At 36.8% G+C, this 27,016-nt stretch overlaps 1 protein-coding gene across 1 annotated transcript; it reads left to right on the forward strand.

The window, feature by feature from the left end:
* The first annotated feature begins 2,816 nt into the window (after positions 1–2,816).
* SEC62 (SEC62 homolog, preprotein translocation factor) lies at positions 2,817–27,016 on the forward strand. The gene is made up of 8 exons (XM_023501380.2): positions 2,817–2,828; positions 4,139–4,247; positions 5,320–5,425; positions 9,255–9,465; positions 15,488–15,580; positions 16,072–16,132; positions 17,162–17,281; positions 23,723–27,016. Exons 1-8 carry the CDS (start codon positions 2,817–2,819, stop codon positions 24,205–24,207), a joined length of 1,197 nt encoding a protein of 398 aa, XP_023357148.2. The 3' UTR covers positions 24,208–27,016.

A 27,016-nucleotide genomic window follows, 5' to 3' on the forward strand; every position in this document is an offset into this window, starting at 1 on the left:
TGATCTAGAAACTTTTTTCCTTTGAGAGTTCATTTATGTTCAATTTCTTTTTTGGATATTTTATATTTTTGTAAATATTAATTTTCTCTTAAGTTAATCAGGTTTTTTTGGGGGGAGTTGTTTATTTTAGGAGAGTGGGTTACATATAATTGGGCAAAGTAGTTTATGATAATTTATTCAAATAATTCTTCAAATGTAATGAATTCTCCTTTTCATTTTTTGGTTTTAACAATTTTGCTTTCCTCTTGTTTAAAATCAGATTAATCCACCACCCCATGTCACCTTCCCACCCTGAAAAGATCAACTCCTAGTTTTATTCTTTCTTTTTCAATCCTTTTTTTATTCTTTCTTTCAATTTTTTTGGTCTCTTTTGACTTTGTGAACTTCCACTTTGATGTTTAATTATAGATTTTTGATTTGATGTTTTTCTAGTTGTCTTACATGTCAAATTCATTGATTTATTATTTTCTCTTTTGTTGATGAAAACTTCAATAACTTTTCCCCCTTATCCCTCAGATTTTGATTTGCCTCGTTTTTGTAATTTCCTTTTGATGACATTTTCTATTGTTTCTGTGATTTTGTTCTTTGAACAACCAATTTCTTTAAAATGTAAGTGATTTAGTCTGTAATTAAGTTTTGATTTTTTGAAAATCCTTTTTTGAATATAATGTTTACTGTATTATGTGATCAGTAAATGACACATTTTATCTTTCTGCATATTTTTTAAAAGGTTTCTATATTTCGATACATGGTCACATTTGTAAAGGTATCATACATAATTGAGAATAGGTAAACTCTTGATAGAGATCTTTCATGTCTTAAGGGTTTGTTTTTGTTTGTTTCTGTTCAAGCCCTTCACTTCTTTCTGGTTTAATTTTTTTGTCAGGTTTGCCTAGATTTGAAAGGGGTACATTGAGGTCCCCCAGCTAATACAGCTTTTTGCTATTTTTCCCTTTTCCTCTCTGCTTTTCCTCCAAGTATTTAGATATCAATGCTGTTCGATGCATACAAAAGTGTTATTTTGTTCTTTGTGATGCATTTAAGCATAATAGTTTTCCTTTCTATCTCTTTAACAGATTTTTCTGTTTGATTTTTCTGCGTCCTTTTTATTTGGGTTCATTGATAGATGACAATAAATTCTATTCTAGCTTCTCATTTTAAGTCTTTGTGAATCTTTGTTTTCAAGTGTGTTTCTTAGTTAAGTGTTAACTTAAGAGTTAAATGACTTATCCAGGGTCCCAGGGCTATTAAGGCCAAATTTGCCCTCAGGTCTATTGAAAAGCAGCCTCCTGCTTATTTCTCTGGTCTCTTCTCACCCCAGCCTGTAATCCTGAACTTTTTCTTTTTCCTTTCTTTTTAATCCCTCCTTTATTTGATCCCTTTTAAGTTGGAGTCTGTTTTATTTGTTTACCTGTGCCTTTCCTCTGTTAATTATTTCCTGTTTACCATGTATATAACCAGCTTTGTATATATTTATTTACATGTTGTCCTTTTGCCTGATATCTTTCTTTTGCCCTACCTTGTCACCAATCAAGTTTTCTATCAGTATTTTTTGCTGATGGAGATACTGAATCCAGAAGAGTTAGCAACTAAAGAGATGTTTAGAGCTGAGATAGTTGATCATCCAGCCAAATGGAGGATTTATTGAAGTGGGAAGAAACTTAAGGCAGGCAGAATTACTAGCAGGCTATTACAGTAATCTAGGAATGAGGTCTTGAGGTTGTAAGCCTGAAGAACTGGGAGGATGGCATAGCCCTTTACCAGTAATAAGAAAGGTAGAAGGGAGGAGGGTTTGAAGAAAAGATAACAAGTTCTATTTTGGACATGTTTTTGTTGGAGAAATGAGATTGGAAGGAAGCTGATGCAGGGGTCCTCAAACTATGGCCCGCGGGCCAGATGCGGCAGCTGAGGACGATTATCCCCCTCACTCAGGGCTATGAAGTTTCTTTAAAGGCCCACAAAACAAAGTTTTTGTTTTTATTATAATCTAGCCTTCCAACAGTCAGTCTGAGGGACAGTGAACTGGCCCCCTATTTAAAAAGTTTGAGGACTCCTGCAATAGAGAGTTGGGATTGGATATAGGTACATTTGACAATCATCGGCACAATTTTGGCAATTAAATCCATGAGAATTGATGAGAGAAAGAAAGAAAAGAAGAAATTACAGAAAAGAACTTTTGATATACCTATTTTATCCAAAGATCTTTCAGCATCCTAAATGGGATAATCTAATGAATCAGGAATTTGAGTCTTTTATGTTATTTCCCCCATTAGATTGAATGAGAGCAGAGACTTTTTGTCTTTGTATCCCTAGCACTTAGTTTGGTACCTGACAACATAGTAAGTCTTTAATATTTATTGACTGACATGCTTTGTAACTATTAAAAAAAACCTATTACTTGGATAAAGGTTTGGATAAAATGTTTATCCATTTCACAAAAGAGACAAATGTATTGACTGGCAAGATCCCAAAAAACCCAAAACAAAACATTGAAAGGCTAGAATTGTGGGTCAGATCTTGTGTGAAATATAATGAGGGTAAATGTAAAAGACTATATATCTGGGTTGAAAAAAATCAATAGCAGAAATAAGGTGAAGAAGCAGTCAATCAGTACTTTGGGAAAAGATCTAGGAAAGACAGAGAGGATTGAAATTTCAATATCAACCAGTAGAGTTCTTCATTCTTAAAAAGGACCAAAGCTATCAACCTCCTGATGGCATAAGTTATATATGAATTAGGGCAGATCTACACAAGGTCAGCCTTTCTAGCTAGGGTAATTGAAGTCTCATGGCAAGACAAAGGTGAATACCACGGTTATGGCCCAGAATGTAGGGGGTGAACTTGACCTTTCTGAAACTTAAGCACTATTCCAGATCTCAGTTTGTCTCAGGCCATACCCATTCAATGACTAAAGACTGGGTAAGAATTGAGATAAAAGATGACCCAATTTCCCTTCACAAAGATAAAAATCTAGTAGGAAAAGACCCTTCAAGTTTCTAAACAGAGAACAAGTTGCTATTTAGACTCATCCTTGGCCTTCAAAAACCTAAACACAATTGGTTGGAGGTGTTGTTGGCCATACATTAAAAATCAGAATGATTTGGGTTTTTAGGTATCAAGAGTGCTAATGAAATATTAGGTTCATTGAGAGGTTTAGTGTTTAGGTAGAGAAACTGTGAGAGCTATTGAATTGTAGTTAATCCTAGTTTGCTGTTTCACTTCAAGAGTTACAGTAGGGTTTCCCTCAGCATTTCTATGGATGGTCTAATTATTATCCCCTTGGCAGTGGATCAGAATACTGGAGGTTTTTAATGAAAGAATAGGACGAACTTTTGAGAAACTCATCCTGGGGATAAGGTTGATACAATATACTAACAACCACCTAAAGGGAGGATAACCAAGAGAAAGCAGAGAATTAGAAGAGTCACCAGAAGACCCATATTCAGGAAGGGAGACTGGTCACCAATATCAAATACTGCAGAAAGGTCATATAAGGATGAATACTAAGAAAAGCCTGTGGGTTTTACAAATAAGAAAATTTTATGCCCTTTGAGAGATGAAAAGCCAAGTTACAAAAAAATTGAAGAGTTAAGTGGGTGATAAAGTGAAATGAGAGATAGATGGCAGAAAAAGTTTTAAAATCTCAAAATACATTATTGAATGATGAGAAGCCAAGAAAAATTAGCAACATCTTTCATATCACTTCATGTGGTTCTTTTTCTGTTTGTGTTCTTGTGCCACAGTTCTCTTTTAATGTCCTAACCCAGTTTCCCTAATTGTCCTATTCAGTTACTCTGCCTCAGGTTATAACCATTCCCTCTTAAAGTTAAAATAAAGGTCTTATATCCTAAACTTCAGGCTATACTTATTCCCTCTTAATGTTTGATCCATTTTAGATGTCATTAGAATATAAGGCGCCTCTCCAGTACCTCCCATTATGTTTTCCTAGGTGCTTCCCCCCCAATTAGGTCATCCCCATCCCTATACCTCCCCCATTATGTTGTTGTTCTTGTTACCCTGTAAAAGAATCTTTATCACATTACTTAAAGATACTTAATTAACTTTTGTAAATATAATTTATTGTGTGTAAAATTTCTTTTGTGAAAGTTAACACTAAAAGAAAATTTTCATTTTTCAGGAAGTTGGTGAACCGTCCAAAGAAGAAAAGGCAGTGGCCAAATATCTCCGCTTCAACTGTCCCACAAAATCCACAAATATGATGGGTCACCGGGTTGATTATTTTATTGGTAGGAATTCAACAAAAAAGTCCTATAAGTTCATACCTTTTAAAGATATGGTGTTTTTATTTAAAGTGCTTTCTTTTACATGAACAAATTTTAAATTTAGCTTTCATTAGCTAATTTTATGTTTTTAAGTTTTTCTCTAGAGGACACTTGTGTAATCGGCTTTCTGAAGTCCATTATAGCAGCTTAATACTTAAACGACTGAAATAATCTCATTATAAGGCCATACCACCTCTATTGTGTTTCCCCAGAATAGGATCCAGGGATTTGTGATACACAGGGCAATGCAGTGTAAACTGCATTTTGTGTCTTTTGTTTCTTAACTTTTAAAAACAAGAAACTTCTTATTGGCCTAGAAAAAAGGAATTCTTTCTTAAAATTGTATTTCTTTCCTGTATTTGATTCTGTCCCATAAACTGTTATAATGTAAAGCTCAATAATGATAGGTTTGCCAGTTTGTTTTCTCTCTTATTTCATTCATTTTTTTCTCTTAGCAATATTGGGTTGCTTTACAAAGTCTGATGTTATTGATTCCATACTATTCAGTCATCCTTTTGTGTAGAATCCTTTAGCAAATTTGTTTGTATAACAAAGTCTCCCTTCCCCCACCTCCCATCCCAGGTATGGATATACCTCCCCTTCTTAGATTTAGTTATCCAAGCTAAGATCAAATGTAGAACACTGAATTGGAATCAGACCATTATCTGTTTTTCATTCTTGCCCCTGACATATCAAAGACATGTGACTGTAAAAAAAAGTCACTAAGCTGTCTAACCTTTAACTTTCTCAGTAATATTTATCTCAAAGGAGTGTTGTAAAAAATCAAATCAGATAATAGAAGCAATAAAGTTAAATTATCTTGCTATAGATTTACTTATTGGCACCTAGCAATACAAATTTTGGTGGCAGAAACCTCACAAGTTATCTTGGGTTCACACATTAATTATGTGACCGTAGGAATTTGCTTAATAAAATTTGAGTTTGATAAGTATTGTGGATTCTCATTTTATAGTGTTAGGTTTTCTCATAAATATTCATTAAAAACAATAATAATCATCTTTTTTCCTCTCTTTAGCTTCAAAAGCAGTTGATTGCCTCTTGGATTCCAAATGGGCAAAGGCCAAGAAAGGAGAGGAAGCTTTGTTTACAACTCGAGAGTCTGTTGTTGACTACTGTAACAGGTATCATTGGCTTCTTTGTTGCAAAAAATATTGATTTTGAGTGTGTCTTTGTTGGCTTATGCATTTTCACAATAAAAATAATTTCTTATGAAATTTAAGCAATGACAAAAAGAAGAGAGCTACTGATTTTGTTATATTTTTAAGGATTAAATGTAAATTTGGTGTTATTCAGAGCAACCAAATGGGATTTCAGTAGCTGACCATGATAATGTTATCTCATTGACCAACTACCTAAAATGCTCACAGCTGACTGTTTCTAAAGCCAGCTATCACTTTTGGTCCTGAGATCACCACTCTCAAAAGCATATGTCCTTTAACTAATAACTTTGTGGATTCTTTTTTAAAAGTTTTTAATCACAACTAGAATTCTTTCAACTCAGTAGCTTTTGCTTGTTGGCTGTAAGGATTAAACTCTTAAGTAAACAAGGAAAACAAAAAGGTCCTCCTCAAGGACCTTACATTCATGTAAACAAATAAGTACATAAATCATCATTTGAGCCAAGAAAGAACTTCAAAAAACTAATGTAAACCATTTTTGTGCCATGGACTCTTAAAATGGATGGAGAAAATGTATTTCAGGCTGCGGGGGAGGTGGGAGTGCACATGTGTGAAGACATAGAAACAGGAGTCAATAGATAAGTTCTGGCTGCCAACAGACCAGTAAAGTACGTAAAAGTGAGGGATAGATAGAAGATCTAACTAGAAGGTTAGCTGAAGCCAGGGTGCAAGCCTGATTAGACCATGCCAGGGTTTTGTAGCTTAGCCCTGGGCCATTGGGAGTTGCTGAAGATTCTTGAGCAGAATCAGGGCTGACATGGTTAGATTTGTGCTACCATATATCTTGTCATCTCTAGGAAAGCAAAGAAAGTATTCTCTTATGATTTTTCCTGTTGTATTATTTTGCATGCATCAGATTGTGATATTTCCCCATTCTTCCCCTGCCTCTGCCCGCTAGGCAGAGTGTGTTTACCCTGGAAGAAAAGAGATAAGGGCAGGAGAGAGGGGACACGCAAAATGGAGGCAAGACAAATCCATCTGATAGAGCCTCATTTTAATGAGTGCAATAGTACAGATATATATAGCAGTAGAAAAGAAGGCAGGGTTGGTCAAACACTGTACAGTGTGGGGGTCCTAGACAAAGGGTTGGTATCCCACCCAAGGATGAGCTGCTCAGATGTTTCTGGTGGCAGGAAGCTCTATGATGTGATTAGGGGATGCCTAGATATCTGCCTATTCAAAGTTAGGATGTGATTAGGAGATTCAGCCTATTCAAGGTTGGCCTTATGTGGCTGTAGATTAGTGCTGGCTCCCCACATTCCCCCCAAAAGAAATTTTAAGTTGTTTCTGCCTTAAAAGAAAGCTTTTCTATTGTGCACAAAACAAGTTTGTAATAAAACTTGCACGAAATTTCTTTAAATTCTTACTGATTTTACTTAAATCTCTTACTGATGAAGAATAAGAGAACAAATAGATTAAACCATTAGCCATTAGGAGTTCTGCCTATCAGAATCTATAATTCACTTTTATATCCTTCACTACAACATTTAAACATAGTAATGTCATTATTAGTAATTATAGATTGAGCGTTTTGTGAGTAGGTATGTTTTACCAAATGTATTCAACAGAGTTTAACGAGATGGTACAATGAAAAGCCTTTAGCAACTTCACATTGATTTAGCTTTTTTACATTTGCATTATTCAATACTTAAATTAAGCTAGTTTCTGTGTGATAGTATAGTTATCCACTTTCACATTACAGTGGGTTAAGGGTACCCTCGCAATCTAGAAAATCTGCTTAAAACATTTTGAACTTCCCCTTTGTACCTAAAAAGAAGCCCAAACTTTTTCTTTTATGGAGTGTTTATAGTAGTACTTCATTATAAAATTTGGGTTGATATACAGTACTATACACATACTTTATACATGTCTGTGTTTCTAAACTTTTTCTTTGTCATCTGCTAGCCTTTGCACATTGTCAGTGACTTCCGCAAAACTCCCCCCCCCCCCCCCCCCCCCCCCCCCAAATTCCCATTTAATTTCTTATGTTGACTTGTGATATATCAAAATAGCTCTGGGTTAAAACCGTCACAATATGGAAGGGATTATTGTAGTAGAATGATTTCTAAACAAATGTGCAGGAAAAAAAATCAGTAAATCTAAGAAAACAGTGATTCAGATTGGTATATTCTCTTTGTTTTGTCAGATCTCTAGTAAGAGGGGACCCATTGCTTCCAAAGACAGCCTTACTTTTGGATGACTTTGGATAGCTCTAGGTAGCTCTAATTGTCTTCTTTTATTCACTTGATACTTATCTCTTTGGAATTTCTACACATTTCTCCTGGTTCTGCCTTCTGGGTTCAAGTCAAAGAAATTGTCTTTCATATGTCAGCCCTTGACATCTTGAAAATAGCAATTGTGTTTTCCTTAAGTTTTCTCTAAGTTGCGCATTCTGTTTCTTTGAATAACATGTGGCACATCTCAAATCTTTTCGTCCTTCTGGTTAACTTTCTGGAAACTCTCCAGTTTAATCTGTGCCTTTCCTAACATGCAGTGCCCAGAACTGATTGTAGTTGTACAGATATGGGACACAGGATAGTATAATTTTCACAATCCTAGTCCTATTTGTCAGCTATCCTTAACTTTTTTGGCAGCCACATCGTATATTCATAATTCTTATTGAAATGCAGTCTATGAAAACTTCAGATCTTTTTCATGAGAACTTCTGTCAGCCTTCAAAGTCATTTACATGTACACATGTAAATTTCTTGAGCACATGTAAAAATTTTTGTTTACTTCAAATATGTATCGTCTTATAAAATTTGGCTTGATCCTTTACCCTGTCATATTCTTGTGTAATGTTTTGTCTATAAATTTGATGTGTGCCACCTGTTGCTTTATTTAGTCATTGATAAAAGTATTCATTGTCACGAGACTAAGCACAAACCCCTGGGAGACGCCACTAGAAGGGAAGCATAAATGACCAGACCTTTGAGTACATCCATTCAACTAGAGTAGTTCCCCTTATATGTCAGAAGAGCAACCATGTCTAAAAAGAAAATAAGGTTAATTTTGTGCGTCTTGTTCTTGATAAATCCCAGTGACTCTTTCTGATCACTGCTTCCTTTGCTAGATGATCACTGACCACCCTTTGATAAGACATCATTGAATTTCACCAGGAATCAAAGTCAAACTAATTGACCTAAATTTTTGTACTCTATCCTCCTTCCTTTTCTTAAAATTGTAAAAGAATCTGCCTTTTATAGTCTGGGGCACCTCTTCTGTTACCCACAGTGTATGAATATTTCTTACGTTGGCTCAGTAATCCCATTCTCCAGTATACCTTAGCTGAGTGATTTGAATTCATCAGAGCCTATTAGGTGCTCTCTTTAATTTGTCCCTGCTTGTCCTGGGATATGATTTCCTGTAAGCCATCCTTCTTCTGTCCTCCCCATTCTAAAGACAGAGGAAACAGAAGTAAAATGAGGCTTCATTTTGCCTTCTTGGTAGTAAGTTACTGTTACCTCTGTACTCAGAGCCAGAACCATTCTCCTGAAGGAGTTGGCAGTGATTCCAAAGGAACATGTTGTCAATACCCCACTATTCATTTCCCCCACTTTAAAGGGCCTTGATGTATAACTTGAGAGAATGGGAGTGGGTCTGGTGGTACTTTTTATAGTCTAGTTCTGAACACAAATCCCCTAGACATCCTTAAGATACTTGGAGGGGATTGGGTGTTTAGGGACCTACTTCCTGAATTCTTTGCTATGAAAATTGACTTTGCAGTAATTACATGCGATTATAAATAATGACTTTTTTGCTTATTTTAAAGACTGTTAAAGAAACAGTTCTTTCATCGAGCATTAAAAGTAATGAAAGTGAAACTTGACAAAGATACAAAGAAAGAAAAAGAAAAAGAAAAGGGAAAAGCAGAAAGTGGGAAAGAGGAAGAAAAAAGAAGCAAGAAAGAAAGTCTAAAGGATGAAAAGGCAAAGAAGGAGAAAGAGAAAAAAAAAGATGGCGAAAAGGAAGAGTCAAAAAAGGTGAGTGCTGCCCAAGATGGCACAGAATGTTTAATTGATACTCATCATCAGATCTGGGATTTTACCACTTATCGAGATTTTGAGATTGTGAATTAACACATCAAAATGTCCATTTTTGATGACTTTCTCTCATTTTTTTACCATATATTTTCTGTTGGGTGCCAGGCCCCTTGCATTAAGTTATAATAATAGCACTGTTTTGTCTGTATCAGCAGCGATGAACTGAATTGTTCCCTTAGGCTTCTCTTGGAAAGAATTTTTCCATTGACTAGTAGCTCTCAATGTTCCATTTCCTCTATTAGCATAATAATCTTAAAAGGGGAAGCATCAATAGCTGGAGAAACAGAAATCCCTCTAAGGTGGCATTGAATGTGAATGTTGATGAAAGTCAGGGATTCTGTGATAGCTGGGGCAAGAGAGCATTCACAAGTATGGGGTGGGGGGAAAGTGCCATGGCATTTGACAGCATAATAGGAAAGGGCCCAGCAGAGGAGTTTATATTGGATCTTAGAGGTAATAGTAACAGGTGGTGTACTCCATAGGGAATGAGAAAGGGTGACATCATCTGGCCAAAATGGACTCTTAGAAAAATCACTTTCGCGGTAAATTAAAGGATGATTTAGAGTTGGGAGAAGTGTAAGATAGGGAGATGAAGTCTTGAATTCTAAGACATCCAGTCTAAAAAGTGTTGCAGACTGGAGCTCATGAGACAGACTAGGGCTAGATATTGATCTCTGGGAATCATTTACATAGAGAGAATAATTGAACTGTTAAAATCACCAAGTGAAAAAGCATAGAGCAAAAAGGAGGTCTAGAGCAGTCTTGGGTCGTCCCTGCTGTTGTAGAAAGTGAATTGGATAGAAACCTGCAAAAGAGACTGAGAAGGAGCAGTCAGATAGGAAGGGGGAGAACCTAGGGAGAGCAGTGGAGTGGAGAGTATCCAGGAGGGTGAGGGTAGTCACAGGCTGCAGAGATTGTAAAGGATGAGAACTGAGAAGCCATTTGATTGGGCAATTAAGAGATCATTGGCAACTTTGAAGAAAGCTTTTTCTTCTGAGTAACAGATTAAAAGCCAAAGATTGGTTAAGAAGAGAATGAGAAAAAATATTCCAGATACTCAGGACAGATAGCTCTCCCTTTCACTCACATTTCAGTAGCACTTTAGAGTTACAAATCTGTATCTCATTTCTGTATGAGTGGCCCCACACAGGCAGGCGGGCAAGTCAAGAAACCAAGAGTTTGTAAAAGGATGCCCAAATGTACTAATTGACGGGCATGGATTTATGCTTCCAGATTCCAGGCGCAAGATAGGGGTGATAGATGACTTTTTCAAGAAATTTAACCAAAAAAGAGAATAGAGATAGAGAACTATTACTAGTGGCGATCATAAAAATCTAGTAATGGTTGTTTATAGATGAGAGACATAGGCATATTTATGGTCAATAATATGGCTGGAAATAGTAGATAAGGAGAGGTTGAAAATTGAAAAAAGGATGTGGTAGGTAGGGTTCATCATAAGGAGACAATGAGAGGGAGTGAGATCAAAGAAACATGTACAGGGATTGGTCTTGGTGAGAATGACCACTTTTTTTTTTTTTAAACACAATGTATAGTATTTATTGCATAGGCTTTTTAAAAAAAATATAATAGCATTTTATTTTCAAAATATATGCAAAGATAGTTTTCAGCATTCATCCTTGCAAAACCTTTTTTCCAAATTTTTCTCCCTCCTTTTCCTCTACCCTCCTCCCCTAGACAGCAAGTAATCCAATATAAGTTTAAACATGTGCAATTTTTCTATACACATTTCCACATTTATCATGCTGCACAAGAAAAATCAGATCAAAAAGAAAAAAAAAAGCAAACAACCACAAAAAAGGTGAAAATACTATGTTGTGATCCACATTCAATCTAATGGTCTTTCTGGATGCAGATGGCACTTTTCACCACAAGTGTATTGGAATTGCCTCGAATTAACTCAGTGTTGAAAAAAGCCAAGTCCATCCATATTTGATCATCTCATAATCTTGTTGCTGTGTACAATGTTCTCTTGATTCTACTCATTTCACTTAGCATCAGTTCATGCAAGTCTTTCTGGCTGAGAATGGCCACCTTTTAAGAGACTATAGGAAAGGAATTAGTGAGGGATGATGCTGTGGGATATGAAATGATAAGAGGGAAATTGTAATAAATAATCTCCATTTTCTCAGGAAACTTTAAAGTTAGGTCCTTGGCTGAGGAAATGGGGAGAAGAGGCTATTGTAGGAAACTTGGGAAAGAGAAGATAGGTCCAAGTTGACAGAGTAGCAGGAAGTAATATATATAGTTCAGCTACCCTCCACAAAATCCCTCCAAACAGATCTTGAAAATGTACTAGCAAAAAAATTAAATAAATAAAAACTGGACTAGCCTGAATCCTGATGGGGAATTCCAGAAAAAATTAAATTGTTCTAGCTCTGATAGGCATAGAAAGACAGGTTTGCAGGCAGTAGAGATGAGATTAGGCCCTCCTGAAGCATCATCCAGGAAGAAATTGTGCACCAGGACAGTAGGAAGTTTTAGACCCACACTAGAGCACTAGTACAGGGAGAGGTGCCATCTGGCAGCTGCCACCCACTACCCAGTGTTCTGTGTCACAGATTCTAGGTAGCTTGAGAAAGAGACTGACCCCCAGAGGTGTTGTTCCTAGGTAGGAAGTCCTTGGGAAGTTGAGAAGCATCAGCAGCAGTGTGGTTCACATCCCAAGAGCAGAGCAAGATCTCAGTTCTAATATCTAGCTCGGCTTGTAGAGGAATCCTAGTCCAGGGAGCAGCCTATAGTTCTGTTACTCTGACACAGCAGATCTTTGCAGCTGGCTGATAGGGGCTAATCCAGGAGCAGTCTGCTTTGTGTTAGACCAAAATCCAGTTGAGGGTCTTACAGAACTTAGACCAGGGACCCAGTATCAGACTACTTTGGAAGCAGTGACACATAGTCATTACCTGAAGAGACTTCCTTCCACAATGAGCCAGAACTCAGCACTAATTTCAAGTCCATAGTTAAGAAGTAAACTGGACAGGGATAATAGTTGCAGGAAGTTCATGAAGAAAATGACTCCAAAAAACACACCCATAAGCAAATCTTTAAAAAAACAAAACAAAAAAACAGCATAAGCCATGAACATTTTACCAGAATTCCTAGAAGAAAGAAAGCAAGATCTAAATTTTTTTTCGTAAATAAAATGAGAGTATTTGAAGAAAACATTAGAAAGAAAATGAAAGTAAAGAAAGAAAAAATTGGAAAAAGAATGAACAGTTTGGCACAGGAGATTCAAACTTTGCCTAAGTAACAAACTTCCTGAAAATTAGAATGGACCAAATAGAAGCCATAGACTCCACAAGACAATGCAAAATACAGTCAAAGGCAAAAAATAATACTAAATAGAAGATATGTTAACTATCTCAGCAGAAACAACTGACTTGAAAAACAAATTGAGGAGAAAAAATTTTTAAGATTGGTTTATCTGAACACCCTGACCAAAGAAAAAAGCCTTGACACCTTATCAAGAAATCTTTAAAGATAATTCCAGAGGGCAAAATGGAAACAAAGATTTCCTCAGTCATCTCCTGAAAGAAAATCAAAATGAACATTCAGAAACATCAGAACCCAAATCAAGAGCTTTCACATCAAAGAAAAAACCCTTGTGGCAACCAGAAGGAAAGCATTCAGATACTGAGAATTCACAGTTAGTATTATGCCCAACTTAGTCACAACTAAGAGGGATGTGCTCCTCTAGAAGGCAGAGCATATGAGCTTAGAGACTTGGTTACAGTGCCATAGAAGGGAATAAAATAGATCTTTCATGACAAAGGACCTCCAAGCATTCCTGTTGAAAAGACCAGTGTTGTCAAGAAATTTTGAAATTCAAACAAAAGAATTAAAATAGAAATATAAAAAGATAAACACAAACAAATAATGCTAATCGTATGCATTCTAACATAAAATGACACATGTGTCCCATGTAATCTTTCTCACCAGAGATCTAGAGGGAGTCTAGTTGGACAAGACTTGGCATAGTTTGGGTATATCTTGAAGATCTTAAGAGAAGAGCAAAAAGAAGGGACAGAGGAATATTATACAGTGCATAGTGATAGGGAAGAAAAGGATAAATAGGGGAAATTATAATTTGGGTGCACAAGATGTCTAGTCAAAAAACATGAAGAGGGAGTAGTTGGTAATTTAATCAATCTCACTTTCATCTAAACTGTTTAAAGAAAGGAAGAATGAATACATACACATACAACAACTGGATACAGAAATACTGTAGGAAAATAGAGAATTAGAGGGAGGCCAGATTGAGAAACTAATTCTAAGAAAAACAACTTTTAAGGATTTATAAAAGTGTAGCCCCAGGTTGTCTTTAAGCAGCAAAGAATGTAATTTGTATGATTTTGTCATATTTTGCTATAAGAGATGGTTTCACAGAAATTGGGAAGACTCTGAACTGATGCAGAGTGAATTGAGAAAAGGACCAGGAGAATAATTTATACAATGACAACAATATGATAAAGACAACCACTTTAAAGAATCATGGACTCTTAATCAGCCCATTGGCCAACCATGATTACAGAGGACTACCGAAAAAACATGCTTCTTGATAGACAGGTGAAGGACTCAGAGTGCAGAATGAGACAATTGGTGGTGGTTGTTTTTGACACAACTGATGTAGAAATTTGTTTTATTTGACTTTGAAAGTTTATAATAGGTTTCATTTTTCTTAATTATGAGTTAAGAGAAAGGGGGGAGGTGGTGGAAAATTTTTGGTGATTGATTTGGTGATTGACAAAAGTGAAATATTATTAAGGAAGGAAGGAAGGAAGGAAGGAAAGAAAGGAAAGAAGAAAGAAAGAGAAAAGAAAAGAGATTTGGAGTAGTTGCTGTTAATGCAGCTGGAGAATCAAGGAGGAAGAGGTGAATTGCCTTGCTGCTATTGAGGGCTCAGTTGTGACTCTACACGTGTAGTGGATCAAGTTAGGGGAGCTTCAGCACTCCTAAGCAGCACACAAGTAGGTGAAGAAAGAGGCGGATAGAAAGCTTGTAATTAGTGATGACAGCGGACTGGGGACCAAGGGGTGTATGAGCAGCAGATAGTGCAGAATTGAGTTGGTCCTTTGATATGACCGACCTGGGAAAAGATGGAGAAGGGTAACAGTGATGAGGAGGGTCTGGGACAGGACTGAGGGGACTGAGTGGCTAATCAAAGGTCACAGTAGTTGAGGAGAAATAAAACATGGAAATGGCATGTGTTTGACTAAGGAATTTTACAGTTTTTAAACTTGAAAGTTCATCACAAACCAGCTCTGAGCCTTTGGTTAAGTTCTAGACCTTTGAATAAGGTTTTGGTCTAAATGATCTCTCATGTTATTTCCAACAATAACATGCTATGACTTAACACCTGCCCTCTCTTTTTCCCACTTTCCTAACTGCAGTTGTTAACCATCCAGATGAAAAAATTGTAGTGGAGATCTGAGTGTGAATCCCAGCTCTGGCCTGTGCTGTGTGTAGCTTTTGGAGCTTTGGTTTTCTTTGGAAGATGGAGATAATGCTTATACAGCCACTGGTCCAGAGCTGGGGGAGCAAAGGAGGTCTGGGTAATGATATTGGTGAACCATTCAAATGTAGTTTATTTCTGCTCGTATTATGTCAGTCATTTCATTAACTTTTATAATATTTCTTGGGATTTTATTTGGGTTTTTTAAGAATTACAACAGTTTGTGGGGTTTTTTTTTAAAGCATACAACACATTGGAATTGTCCCATAGCATAAAGGTATTTTGAATAAATTAAGGGTCACATTTTTTGTGGCTTTTGTTTTTTTTGTTTCATTTTTCAGAGTTGTCAAATTTTTAATGTAAGAGGTACAGCTAACAAGGCATTGAAAATCACTAGTTTGGCCAGCGTTTGTATTTCATTTGCAACAAAATTATATTTTTTGGGATATTTTTTCACTCTTTTTAAACTGTGTATGTGTACATTTTTTGCAGGAGGAAACACCAGGGACACCTAAAAAGAAAGAAACCAAGAAAAAATTCAAACTTGAACCACATGAAGATCAAGTGTTCTTGGATGGAAATGAGGTTGGTGTATCAGGCCTAGAAATAGAAAACTATGCTTATCAGTAGAAATCATGTGGTAGGAATGAAGCAGTCATAAAGATAAGAAATATAATGGCCGCCTTTAGATTGTCAGCCATATATCTAAATAAATCAGTTTGATTAGTCATTTTACCTTGCCAAAGGGCTGTCCAGTATAATTTACTTACTAGTAGGGAAAGTTACCATTAAATTAACAGCTTACTTTTAGGATAGGTTTTTATATTCCCCAGATCTATGTGATGTATGTTATTGTAAATTCATTAAGTAGTTGTTACTTCCATTGGATAGTCTTTATAAACAAGATGTACCAATTTCAGCTGAAGCATTTTGCTTTTTAGGCTAGAGTATTTAATCAAATTTGGATCCAAAATGATATAACTTTCCTGATACATATATATAGCATCTAACTTAAAATGCTAAGATCTCTGACTTTCTGTTGTTATATGGAAACATTTAATTGTTTTTTATTCTAGGTATATGTGTGGATCTATGACCCTGTCCACTTTAAAACGTTTGCCATGGGACTAATTCTTGGTAAGTGAATAAATCAAGTATAGCCTTAAGAAGATGGGGAAGAAATAGCTGAATTAAGTGGGCTTTCCTTGTGGATTTCTTATTAGGAATGTTATCTATGTGAGCCTTTTAAAATTATGCCAACTTGTTATAGCGTCTGAATCCCTGTGCAGGTGATAAACATAATCTTCAAGGAAGAGTGTTCTTAAATTCTGAAAATTCAAATCCATTTAAGTTTTTTTTTAACAAAACATATTGCTTTATTTTTTTTAAAGTTACTAAAAGCCAAAAATTCACTTTGCCACGGGGCATCCATTCTCCAAGAAGCTGGTGATCTTAATAAGTCACTCTCCAAGATTTCTAGCATGGTAAAAAAAGAAATAAGCATTTCTCTACTTTCTTTAGAGTTACAAGAATAATATTCCAAAAGAAGAAAGAGAAGAAATTACTAAGGATATTCTGCAATGATTTGTTACCTCCATATTACTATTTCAGTTTGAATTCCTTTCTTTTTCTTTCTTTTCAAATAATCATTTGTTTCTATGGTAGGGAAAGTTCTGTGGTTATAAATGCTGATTTTTGTTTAAAACTATGTGATAACTGTTAAGATTTTTTTACCCTTACTAGATTGTGTATAAATTGTCAAACCAAGGTTTGTGGTGGGGTTATACTTGCTTAAACATCATGTAACCCTAGTGAAGGGATCACATTTAGATTGGTGGGGTATCTGTATTTTCATCCCTTTTAGAGAGAAAGGAGTAGTGTCCTGTGTTAAGTTGAGTAGAGGTGAAAATGTCAAAAATAATGCCTGAATTTTGTCAATCTTTCATTTGCCAAACTGTTAGACTTGTACCCTAAGCACTTAGTGTATTTTATATCAGATTATTTAATAAGTAGAATGTAAAGATCATTTAATAAATAGAATCTAAAATATTTTAAAGCTTCTTCCCCTACCAACAATGGATCTAATATATGACAACCTTTAAGTCATAGTAAGTCAATTCAACTTAAGTCCAGTTGTCTAAGCATCTTTGTGTTTTCTTGTTCCAGTGATTGCAGTAATTGCTGCAACCCTCTTCCCTTTGTGGCCAGCAGAGATGCGAGTAGGTGTTTATTACCTCAGCGTAGGAGCGGGCTGCTTTGTAGCCAGCATTCTTCTGCTTGCCATTGGTAAGTATTATTGCCCGTAAAACTTGAGTTCAATACGGTGGGTATGGAAGAGTTCAGACTAAACTCCAAGACCTTAATTCTGTTTGGAAGGCAGTAATTTTGGGTTTTGTCAGAGGTCAGCAACATTTAAATATTTGGGGGAAACCTAGAAATGAACCAATATTGATTTTGTTTGTTTTGGTTAGAATTCAAAGTTGACTACTACTCCCCAAGTTGTTTCCTCCTTCCCACTCCCACCCACCCACTGCCTTCCCTTGTGCAAAAAAAAAAAAAAAAAAAAAATCCATATCGCTTTAAAAAGCCATTTATGTGTGCCTGACTGAATTTGGGCAAATATGAAAAACTTGCTTTCACCTACTGTCCTTGACTAGTTCCTATAGAATCATCTCTGTGGAGCTGGAGGGCCCTGTAGAAGTCATTCCATCCAACAGCCTCATTTCACAAAGGAGAATATTAAAGACTCCTCCCAGTTCAGTGACTTGCCCCGGATCACTCCGGTAGTAAGTGGCAGAGCCTTCTGACTGCAGCTTGGGCCCTCTTTCCCCGTGCCAGAGTTGCCCAGAGCTTGGACTTCTAAGGAGAAGTCTGGTAATTTTGGAAAGAAGAGCAGACTGGGAAAGCTTCATGAGGATGTGGCACTAATGTGATTCTTGAAGGACAAGGAGGATTCTTGGGGGGGGGGGGGGGGGGGCAGAATAAGGCATCCGCTCTAGATCAGGGAGAGAGAGGACAGGTTCTCAAATGCAGGTGGAGGAATGTCAAGTCTAGGCAGAGTTGGCTGGATTGGAACATGTTTGAGTAATTGCGATGTGAAATAGGACTAGAAAGGTAAGGTAGGTTTTATTCAAATTTAAGAAAGCCATAAATGTTAGGGTGACGAGTTTGTGTTTTATTCTTGAGCCAGGGCAGTGCTATATGTTCAGGCCTTTGTCTTACGGAGATGATTTTGGCAGGATGGATTGGATGGTGGGAGCCTGGAAACAGTAGTGTTTGCAACAGCATTTATTGCCACTGAAACCATTTTGCAAAACTTCCAGAAATGAAATCATAGTATATTCTCTTTTAAGAATTCTTTTTTGTTCTGCACATGAATCTCTTTGCATTGAGTTTTGAGGTGACATGATTTGATCTGGGGCGAGTTACACGTTCATCATTCAGTATGTTCTTATTGCTCAAGCCCCATGCGCCAAGTCTCAATGCTAAGAAATGAGAGGAAATTGGGGATGAAATGTATGTGAGCCCTGCCCTCGGTGAGCACACGTTTTGATGAAGAAGATACGATCTAGAAATGTAAGTGCAGTGAGAGGAGTACCAGCAAAGTTCTGTGATAGTTTACCAGTGCGAGTTGGGCCTCTTATAATAGTGAATGATTAGGGAAGCCAAATTACCAGTGGAAGGAAGAGCATGAATAAAACACAGAACTAGAGATCTGCAGTGAATAGCTACTTTGTAAAAGGCCCAAGATATATAGAATTGTAGATAAAATAGAAAAGTAGGTTGGTGTCAATTTGTAGTGGGCTTTAAATTTCAGAGTAAAAAAATTGAGATTTAATTAGTATTCTTTGATAACTCGGAGCCATTAGAGGTTTTGTGAGAGGACATAAAGAATTCCATCTCACTGAGGCAGCAAATTCTCTAAACAGTAAATATCTCTGTGCCACAGATCAGAATTAAAAAAAAAAAAAAAAATAGGCCCTGTCCTTAAGGAGCTTTTAGTCTGATAGGAATTAGCTTGCTATGAGGTAGAATTTCTTTTTTCTTTTTTAAAATAAAAAATTTATTGTTAATAAACAATAATTTTGCAACTCCCAAATTCGAGTCACGAGACCCCCTCTGGGATCATGATCCACAGTTTTAATAATCTTTGAGGTAGAGGATCCAGTTTAATGCCTCAGAACTTGGGTCACTTGAAGGCAGATGCTCCCGAATTTGATCCTTGCTCTCTATCCCATTCATTTTGAAAGCTTGTTCCTAGCCCACACTAAGCCCTAGTCCTTCTTGGTCCCTGAACCTGCTTGGCTACTTGAGTTCAGAGAGCTGTCACTCCAAATGTCTTAATTACCTTTCCTCCATCTTGTGCTGCTTGATACTATCATTAAATGGAATAGCTATTAAAGTGATTTTTTTTCTTTTTCTTTTTTTTTTTAAATTATAACTTTACTGACCGAGCCCATGCCTGGGTAATTTTTTACATTATCCTTTGCACTCACTTCTGTTCCGACTTTTCCCCTCCTTCCCTCCACCCCTTCTCCTAGATGGCAAGTAGTCCTATACATGTTAAATATGTCACAGTATATCCTAGATGCAATATATGTGTGCAGAACTGAACAGTTCTCTTGTTGCACAGGAAGAATTGGATTCAGAAGGTAAAAATAACCCGGAAAGAAAAACAAAAACACAAACAGTTCACACTCATTTCTCAGGGTTCTTTCTCTGGGTGTAGCTGCTTCTGTCCATCATTGATCAATTGAAACTGAGTTAGATCTTCTCTTTGTCAAAGAAATCCACTTCCATCAGAATACATCCTCATACAGTATCATTGTTGAGGTATATAATGATCTCCTGGTTCTGCTCATTTCATTTAGCATCAGTTCATGTAAGTCTCTCCAAGCCTCTCTGTATTCCTCCTGCTGGTCATTTCTTACAGACAATAATATTCCATAATATTCATATACCACAGTTTACTCAACCATTCTCCAATTGATGGACATCCATTCAGTTTCCAGTTTCTGGCCACCACAAACAAACAGGGCTGCCACAAACATTTTTGCACATACAGGTCCCTTTCCCTTCTTTAGTATCTTTGAGGGAGAATTTCATAAGGAGAAAAGAACCTTGAGCTAAATCTCAAAGGAAGAGGGAGATTTAAAGAAGACTAGAATAAGATGGGAATATGTTCTAATTAAATGGGCCTATATGAACTCAAAAGATTTGGTGAATTGAATTGGAAGCAGGCAGATCAATTTAGCCTGAATATTGTGTTTGCAAGGGAATCGGTATAAAAATAGTGCTAGATAGGTGGACTGGAGCCAAACTGTAAAAGTCTTTTCATGCTGAGTTAACTTGGGACCAGAGGGCCATCCCAAGACTACCCAGGTGGAAGGGGTTAGCCATGACACTTTCACGGCTGGTAGGTGCCCACTCTGAGGTGATTTGATTGCCAGCTGAGTTGGGATGAGGTCCAGAATTGATAGGACAGTGAGAAAAGCATTCTTCCCCTGTGGGTAGTGAGCCCTAATCACCAAGAGCTTCTGAGTCTGGGGAATTTAATAAGATTGAGGATAGGTTATAATGAATAGAGTCATATATATCCATTTACATATTTTTACATTATTATTTACTATTCCTCTTTATGAAAACAACCTAGAAACTATATACTTGTAGCTTGGAGTATGTGCCTGATGGTGAAGGCTGAGGAAATAAGGCCTTGATTCAGATTATGGAATGAGCAGAAAAGGAGGACAGTCCAAATTATTTTACTGTGAACAGAAGAGGAAGCTTTGGCATGGATGAGGCTTGAAGGGATTAAGACTTAGGGTTGGATTTTTAGAGATTGAAAGCGAGGGTCCCTCTTGCTTTCATGCCTTTGATTTACAGAGCATATTCTAGGTGCAGGTTTTTCCACATTGAATGATGGTGTTTAAAGCTGAATTGGTGGTTGGGGGAGAAAAAATACAGAGCATCACTTACTTAAAGATATAAAGCCTAAAAAGATAGAGGTCTGCTCCCCAAAGGTGAGCATCACCCCAATCAGAGTTTAAAGAGAAGTGAGCTTGCTCATATACTGCTGAGCTGTTCCCCTCTCCTTTCCTGGAGTACTCAGGGTTCAGCTAATTTTACCTCAGGCATTCTTATTCACACTGAAACACATCTTTTGGTAATCTTTTTACTACTATCTCTTCTTTCTTCCAACTCTGTGCTCATTTGCCTTAAGAAAATGTTCATTTCTCTGTCTGTTTATTGCATTTGTGACCAAACCTCCCTCTCTCCTTGTCCCCACTGTAATTATAACTGCAAAAAAGAAGAAAAGTTCTAGGGAGATAGCAGTGCCGAGGGAAGAAAACTTGTAAAATAAGGACCAGGGCCCATTAGCTTCCCGAGTCCTTGAATGTTTCCAGAAATTCCTTTCAGACATCCCACAAGGGGTTCTATCTATTTCCTCATCTTCTTTAAAGTTTGTTTTTCCTTACATACTAAGATTCAAAAAATAAAAATGATGCTAATTTTATTGTTTTGCTTAATTGTTATTTCAGCAATGCTGGTTCTTTAATAATATTTATCTTTGCAAATGCCATTTCTCAGCTGCCTTATGAATTGAAGTGTCTTTTAGGCTAGCTTGAATAGCAAAATTTTTCATTTTTTCTATGGCAAAAGATGTTCTATGTTTCAAACAGATCCAAAGCCTGGAGATCACAGCCTGTTTATAAAGTTGAGGACTTGGCCTGGGTCTTTTTCTAGAAAATAGGTAACACATTTTCCTTTATGTGAAAGAGAGCTAATTTCATAGGGATCAAAATTAAGATGTGTTCATTATATGTTGCAATGTGAATTTTACCATTTCAAATAATAAAAGTAATAATATAGCTATCGCTTACATAGTGTCCTTTAATTTTCTGAGATATGTAACATTAGTTTCAGTGGAGAAACATTCAATTATAATGATTCCCTCCATAACTCTTCCCTGTTTTCAAGGGGATATTCTGAAATGTATCACCTAGGCAAAATTTTATAAAATATTCCAAGTGACAGCCGATGCCTGAAGATTTTAAGAAAGCAGATAACATGGGAGTATTGGGTTTCATGAATTACAAAGACTGAGGAGTTGAATTGGAGGCAGAGCAATGCAGAAAAAAATGAGGTAGTTCAATTTGTCCTGAATGTAGAAGCAAGGCATGATTTTAATTTCATTCATTCACTGTGAAGTTGTTCTAGAATTGTATTTGTGGTATTGCTGTCTTAGAAGGATAGTTCAGGAGGGAGAAGAGAAGAATGTGCAGCTTTTATAAGTTTCTCATTCTTCTCATCAATGGGATTTCCTGCCAGAAAACAGATTTAGTATATCTTGGCCTATTCCATTTCCTACTATCATCAACTCCTCTGAAAAATATAGAAGGCCTCAAAAAATGAAGCTGTGTTTTATGTGGAAATGGAAATTAGGACTTCTGACTGTGAATACTTAACTTGTGAAGTGAGCTATGTTACTTCCTCCCTTTGGCTATTTATCCAAAGTATATTAAAGGTAAGCCTGTAAAAGAGCTACTACAAAAGAGTAGTGATACAGTTGCCTATAAAATTAGCCCATCATAATCAGATAGTTTCCCAGCATTCACCTACTTACTTTGGATCTTAATAAATACTGTGCAATGCAGGACTAGGAAATGATGAAGGAACCCTTTATTTTAAATAATTATATTCAGGCAAGGACACTGTGGGTCTGCCAGGCCTGTGCTAATAATAAGGCTTAAGTTTGGTAGGCACTCCTAGGAAAAATGAAGGAGAAAGGGCCTTGTGATGTCTTGGCCTCAGCTGCCTAAAGGCCGGCCAGTTGAGCTTGCAGAGTCTTTAGATTATAGCCACATGTCAAAAACCTGCCTAGTAAATCATAAAGCGTTGAAATCTGTCCTAGTGAAAGGAATATCTACACTGATGGAATTGAGGGTCTTTGAAGTAATGTGTGTGTGTGTGAGAGAGAGAGAGAGAGAGAGAGAGACAGAGAACAAGGTATGCATGTATGGAAGGCAAAATCATTGTAAAGTGGAGAGAGCACCAGGTTTGGGGGGTCAGGAGAATACAGATTTGAACCCCAGTTCTGATATGAACTATTTGATTCTGGGCAAGTCTTTTAACTTCTCTCCCTTGGTTTCTTCATTTCTAATAAGAAAGAAAATATTTTGGGTTTTCTACTTCACAAGGTAGTTATAAAATGCTCAATAAACCTTAAAAGGGCAGTGTCAAGACAGAGTATTGAAAATTATGTCCACTTGTGGAGATTGGAAATCACGCAAGGGTTTTATTTGGATGATAATGTTCAGGGGCATCTTCACCTAGAAATATTGACTTGAAGGTAGAAGCCATCATGACATTGGGATGCAAAATAAAGAACAATTTTTTTTTAAAAAAGCTTATTCCTTGAATTTTCCATTTATCCCATTAATTTCTTTAGTTTTTAATCCTAGGATTTTATTGTTACTGTGTTCGAATTTCTAAATGTTCCCTGACAGGAGCAGCTAGCTCCTCTGCAGTTGATGTTCCACTGTTGTGTCCTCAGACTCAAAGTAAAGGGAAATGCCATTTAGGACCTTTGGTGGCACAGCAGGATTGTAGGAGCGGGGTGTGCATTTGTGGGGGGAGGGGAGGGAGCTGTCCCTGATTTTTTTCAGTCAGACCCGGGTGACCATGGGTGCTTGAAACATTAAACTTGGGGGATTTTTCTCCTCACAGCTCGCTGCATACTGTTCCTTATCATTTGGCTCATTACCGGAGGAAGACACCATTTCTGGTTCCTACCGAATCTGACCGCTGACGTGGGCTTCATCGACTCCTTCAGGCCTCTCTACACACACGAATACAAAGGACCAAAAGCAGACTTAAAGAAAGAGGAGAAATCGGAAGCCAAAAAGCAACAGAAATCTGACAGTGAAGAAAAATCAGACAGTGAGAAAAAGGAAGACGATGAGGGGAAAATGGGAACTCTAGGAAATAATGGAACAGAGGGCTCGGGTGGAGAGCGGCATTCCGACACAGACAGTGACAGGCGGGAGGATGACCGATCCCAGCACAGTAGTGGCAATGGGAACGATTTTGAAATGATCACAAAAGAGGAACTCGAACAGCAAACAGATGGAGATTGTGAAGAGGAGGAAGAGGAGGAGGGAGACGACGATGATGACGAACCAGCTAGACCTACTTCATCTGAAAAATCATAAATGTACTCTATGGGGACTGAGTGTGTGCAAGTGGTTGGATTTTCTATGTTGGCTGATCACCAAAACATACGTATAGTGTTTGCAGTAGTCTTTAAATCAGTTTGCTGAGATCTATTTGACGTCCAGGCAATTCTATTCAGTTTTTTATTTTATAGACTACTAACTTTTTTTTTTTTTTTTTTTTTGGTACAATCTTAAGTCACTAATACATATATTTAACAATTTTATCCATTTAACAAATATTCTGGCAGTAAGTAGCTTTTATTCCTTTTTGATAGTTGTCAAAGATGTAGTTAGAATAATGGCATTTTTGAGCGCTGTAGAGCTTCTTACTGTTAGACATGGCAGAAGAGATGAAAATGAAAGACCAAAATGTCAGGTGATGCACAATTAAGTAGCTATTTATGAATTTTATTTTTAGGATGAAATGAACACATAACTCATGACTCTTGAAACTTAAGCTCTATTTCTTCATTTTCATAAAGTTGTACCAGAAGATTTCTTTAGGATTCAGAGTTAGCAATTATTTGCTTAAGATAGGCCAATCGGTAATGATGCAACACAATTTTGTTTAGCTCCCAATTCTGTCCTTTTAACTTTCAACTTAGGAAATCCAAATTCGTTTGTACATCGAGTTCAGAGAGGAATGGTTTTCTCCAGCAGAGGAAAGGAAATAGCCTGAGTTGGAAAATGAAGGCTGTTCTTTCCTTTCCCATCCACTTCCCCCATATGAGAAAGCATTCTGTACATAATTTACAAATAAAACAAACCTTTTATTTTAATTGTTACTTCTTATTTAGCCATTTTCTCAGCACTTCAATTTGTACAAAATTCAGACCATTTAAAGATATGTTTTTAGAGAAGCGCAAGTCCTGATATTCCACAGACCATCTGCGCGCGCGCGTGTGTGTGTTGGGTGGGTGTGAGGCTGTGTGAGTGTGTGTGTGTGTGTGTGCGGGAGCGCGGCTGGTGTATTGATCTCTCCACAGCAGCTGCAGCTTGGTGCCAACATTCCATGTGATTGAGCAGACTTAGAGCAGCTGTTTGCACGCCTTTGTGTTCATTGATTTATCTTAAATTTCTACATTCAGAAACTGGAGTACTGTATTATGAAATTAGGAGGCACTGCTGTGAAAGAGAATTTGCTGTTCTAAAGTACCAATTAAAATAAAGAACATAAAAATGACCAGTTTGACAGTCAGTGGCTCTAATTGATTGCTACTTTGGAGCAGTTTGAATTTTGATTTCTACTTTTGTCTCGCATCCTTATTTACTGTTCTTTGAACAATACGTTGTGTTTAGTTCTATAAACATTCAAGATACTTGACATCATTCCTCTGAAGCTGAAATAACGAAAACAGGTTTGGTTCTTTCCCCCAGCCGCTGTGAGAAGTTATCCTTAGTACTGCTTCGCAAATGGAATCATTTATTTACAGACCTTTATTTTTACTCTTTCGTTACTTTCCGTTTAAGTATTATCGCTGAAGGGGGTGTTGAATGTTTTCCTAATTGTGCAAATATACATTTTTGTGTATGTTGGTAAACATTTCGTAAATGTGGCCTGATTGCTTCATCCTAATAGTCCTTGTTTGTGAGCAGAAATGTGGCATCTGATCTCTTTAATGCATCTCTGTGGATGCTGCCATTAGTTATTTTAAGAACATTGCCCCTGACCAACGTTGATTGATTTTAGTGCCTGAGTGCTTTCTCGCTGTTGACTTTTGTGGGGCTCAGATTCTCACTTCTTTAATTAGGTACAATTTCAGCTGCCCAGAATTCTCTCTCTCAGATCGGCCACAACTCTGATAATTACTCAAACACAAACAGCAATTCTGTCTTGTTGCCAGTGATTCTAGATTAATCAATGGCAATAAGAATTGGGCAACATTCTCCTATACACCTCAGATTTTGTCCAATTCTGAGGTCACTAACATCGGTAATCTGTATTTGGGTATAAAATACTAACATTTGTTTTTTTTTTCCCAGGAATTATAAATTATTAGATAATCCTTATCAGTAATAAATACAAAGGCACTTCAAACTGTAATTTTGTCCTATAACTGTTTGTAATATCTGCTTGGTGTCTAGTCTTCAAAAACTATTTGGGGGAGTAGCAGCAGCTAGGAAAATTTGAATTTTGTTGGTGTTTATGGATTCTTATAGTAAACTGATTGCTGGTTTCGCAAATATTTTGATGACCACTGGAAAACAGTCTGCGAATCTAACTGTAGAAAATGATTTTAGGGGTAACAGCTCAGTACCTTTATTCCTGTTCAAAGGTGACATTTAAAGGAGTGAGTATATGAAAATCAAAGAGCTGTCAACATTGCACCCTACTGAGGAGTAGATGATTATCCTTATGAGCCAAAAAAAATAAACAGCTCTATTATTACTATGAAAGATTGCTTCCCTTAGTCTCTTCAACTTGAAGATTGGAGTGATGAGTTTTAAAAAACACTCTTCTTTATAAAGCTCTAAGTAGAAGAAAAATGAGACAATTTGAGTTATTTTGGAATGGGTGCCGATGGTATATCTAAAATTGAGCTTTAAACCGAGGGAGGATCCAGATAGTTATGACACTCAAGACAATAATGAATATGCTCATTGTGAAAATAATCCTAAAATTGATGTATTTGATATATTGTTTTTTTTTCCCTTTCCCTCCCACCGATTTTGACTTCTAATTTCCAAACACAATGCCTGTCTTTGGACAACTTTAATAATTGGAATAATTTTTATTTAGTGGCATACTACTCCATTACTATATTAAAATTTCTTCATTGCAATAAAAGTAAGCAGTGGTGATGGG

Source organism: Sarcophilus harrisii, chromosome 3, assembly GCF_902635505.1.
Source record: "Sarcophilus harrisii chromosome 3, mSarHar1.11, whole genome shotgun sequence".
NCBI lineage: Eukaryota > Metazoa > Chordata > Mammalia > Dasyuromorphia > Dasyuridae > Sarcophilus > Sarcophilus harrisii.

What these genes read in the sequence shown, in the direction of transcription:
- SEC62 (XM_023501380.2), top strand. An exon ending in AAAAGGAAGAGTCAAAAAAG is followed by an intron (nt 9,466 to 15,487) that starts GTGAGTGCTGCC and finishes CATTTTTTGCAG; the next exon opens with GAGGAAACACCAGGGACACC. An exon ending in CATTCTTCTGCTTGCCATTG is followed by an intron (nt 17,282 to 23,722) that starts GTAAGTATTATT and finishes TTCTCCTCACAG; the next exon opens with CTCGCTGCATACTGTTCCTT.